General features: G+C 49.2%; 1 protein-coding gene across 1 annotated transcript; it reads left to right on the top strand.

Moving 5' to 3' along the window:
- Positions 1-587: 587 nt before the first annotated feature.
- Positions 588-1,757, top strand: LOC111911354 (uncharacterized). The gene has a single exon (XM_023907144.1). It carries the CDS (start codon positions 588-590, stop codon positions 1,755-1,757), a length of 1,170 nt encoding a protein of 389 aa, XP_023762912.1.
- The last annotated feature ends 1,529 nt before the right edge of the window (positions 1,758-3,286 follow it).

Here is a 3,286-nt window from a genome sequence, read left to right as displayed (position 1 = left end):
TGAAATACCAAATACCGCAAAGCTCCCGACACTCAAAACGTACAATGGAAACACCGACCCGGACAGTCACATCGACACATATGAATGGACGATGACGTCACTAAAGCTTAACGAGAAGTTCTGGTGCACATACTTCCCATCGACACTCGATGGAAACGCCGACACGTGGTTCAAAACGTTACAACCGGGCAGCATTTCAAACTTTGCTCAACTCAAGTACCTTTTCCTCACCAACTTCATGCAGTTACGCAAATACAAGGGGGACTCTCATTCCATTATAGGTTGTAAACAAAGAGAGTGGGAAACTGTGCGAGAATACTTTACAAGATTCAAAAATGCCACGTTGGATGTACCAGGGCATGACGAAGGCCTTATAGTCGGTGCCTTCACATGGGGACTCCTGCCAAGCCCTTTGTCACAAAAAGTCATGGGAAAGAAGCCCTTAACACGAGCCGAGTTGAAAGAAAGGGTAGAGCGATATCTACGGTAGGAGGATGGTGAAGCAGCCAAGCAAGCCTACTTGAATGCCATGACGACCAGGCATCACCACCCGAGTCATACGGACTTCCGAGGGGGAAGAAGACACTATGGCCAGGCAAGAAGACCACCGATGCATTTTCAACCATTTGTTAAAGACGACAGACGGGGTTGCCGCCCAAAAGTGTATGCGGTGTCTGAGAAAACAGCAGCCGACCAAGTCGCCCAAGAGTCGGTACTGTGAATACCACAGAAGTAAGACGCATGATACGGTTAACTGTTCGGTACTAAAGAAGGAGATGGAGGAGAAACAACTCAAAGGAGATCTGGTGGAGGTGGTGCGAAGCTTGCGCGCCAAGTTTGATGCTGAGAATGCCAAGGGCCCACCCCGCGAAGGGGTTCAGCCCAGGGAGATATTCATGATACGCAGCAAAAGAAGTAGGGAGGAACAACGGGGAGAGCAAGCAACCGTTAAACCTTCAGCACGCGCGCTCATGTTCTCCGCTCAGGATCCCCGGCCGGATGGTTGGAAAGGTGACAACCCGCTGATAATACAAGCATCTATCAGAGACGTGACTATCCATAGGGTCTATGTCGACACCGGGAGTTCAGCAGACATCATCTATGAGCATTGTTTCCGGTTCCTCCCGGATCGCTGGAAAGACAACTTGCGACCTACGACTGGTAGGCTGGTGGGATTCACCGGCCATAGCCTGTGGCCGTTGGGCATAATCCATCTCCCCCTGACAATCACTAGCCATGACAAGCAGCGAAAGAAAACTGCCCTGATAGACTTTGTGGTCATCCGACATTCAGCAGAACACAATATCATCCTAGGAAGGACAACCCTATTGAAGCTAGGGGTGGTACCATCAACCATGCATGGGATCATGAAATTCGACACACCGAAAGGCGAAGCCACGATACTGGCCACTCCGCCCAAGGAATTGCAATGCTATACAGTCATGAAGCCAGCAGAAATAACCAAAGGGTCCAAAAGACCCAGGGGTAGTCCCATAAAGGGGAAGGAAGTAATCAATGAAAGATACCCTGATCAGCCGGTCAGCGTTGGATGTGACCTCCCAAATCACACGAGAAGAGCGCTGGTCAACTTGCTCAAACGCTACAAACATGTGTTCGCATGGACTCCTACAGACATGGTGGGAGTAGAAAGGAAGGTCATCGAACATAAACTGATGATCGGGCCAGGGGTAAAAGAAGTTAAGCAGAAGAAAAGGGTCCAGGGGGAGACCGTAATAGGGCGATTAATGCAGAAGTGACTAAGCTGACGGAGGTCGGGATATTGAGGGAGGCAATATTCCCGACGTGGATTGCGAACCCAGTTATGGTTCACAAACAGGATGGATCGTGGTGTATGTGCATAGACTTTTCCGATCTAAACAAGGTGTTCCCTAAGGATTGCTACCCGCTCCCGGAGATCGATCAGAAAGTAGAATCGCTAGAGGGATTTAAGCTGAAATGTTTTTTGGACGCATATAAAGGGTATCACCAGATTTTGATGAGCAAGGAAGACGAAGAAAAAACAGCCTTCTATACAGACCATGGCACTTTCTGCTACACTAAGATGCCTTTCGGATTAAAGAACGCAGGGCAACATATCAACGTCTGGTTGACTCAATATTCGCTAAGCAAATTGGAAGGAACATCGAGGTGTACGTAGACGATATGGTAATTAAGAGCCCGAATGAGGAAAAGATGCTACAAGACATTGAGGAAACTTTCCAGACATTAGAAGCGGTCAAGATGAAGCTAAACCCAGTTAAGTGCACATTTGGAGTGGAAGAGGGGCAATTCCTGGGATACTACGTCACCAGACAAGGCGTCCAGCCCAGCCCGACCAAGGTCGACGAGTTCATCGAGACACCAACCCCAAACTCCCTCCGAGATGCACAGGGTCTGAAGTGGAAGCTTACAGCTCTAAGCAGGTTCATTTCGAAATCCGCTGACAAGGCCATGCCATTGTTCCACACCTTAAAAGGGTGCATCGAGAAGAACAATTTCCAGTGGACGAATGAGGCAGAAAAGGCGCTCCAGAAAATCGAGGAAGCGTTACACGAGTTGCCAACTCTGGCCACCCCTATCCCTGGAGAAACATTACAAGTGTATCTTTCAAGATCAGACGAAGCGATATCCTCGGTATTTGCTGTAGAAAGGGAGGGGGAACAGAGGTCGATGTACTTTGTTAGTAGAGCGCTGAAAGGACCAGAACTCAACTATCCCACGCTGGAAAAGTTGGTATTAGCACTCATTTATGCCACGAGACGACTAAGGCAATACTTCCAGGCACATTAAATCGAGGTACTCACGAGCTACCCCATTAAACAGATCTTACTCAAGCAGGAGACGTCAGGCCGACTGGCCAAGTGGGCAATTGAGCTGGGAGAACACGACATAAACTACCGCCCAAGAACAAGCATCAAAGGGTAGGCATTGGCTGACTTCTTACTGGAGATCCCAGGCGGAGGGAACCTGAAGAAAGAGAAGGTGTGGGTAGTTGAAGGGGCCCCGGCTGACCATGGTTCATGGACCCTGTATACGGATGGAGCATCCAACAGGGAAGGCTCGGGGGCGGGGCTGATCCTGACTAGCCCAGAAGGAGAGGAGGTAACCTATGCCCTCTACTTCGACTTCCATACGTCAAACAATGAGGCGAAGTACGAAGCACTTCTTGCAGGATTACGGCTAGCCAAGCAGATGGGTGCGAAAGTTTTAACAGCCTTAACCGACTCGAGGTTAGCAGCAAACCAAGTCAATGGAAGTTTCGAGGTAAGAGATCAAAGAATGGGAA

This window comes from Lactuca sativa, chromosome 9, assembly GCF_002870075.4.
Source record: "Lactuca sativa cultivar Salinas chromosome 9, Lsat_Salinas_v11, whole genome shotgun sequence".
Lineage (NCBI taxonomy): Eukaryota > Viridiplantae > Streptophyta > Magnoliopsida > Asterales > Asteraceae > Lactuca > Lactuca sativa.
Note: the sequence above shows the minus strand (reverse complement) of the source record. Positions and strands in the feature narration are given on the sequence as shown.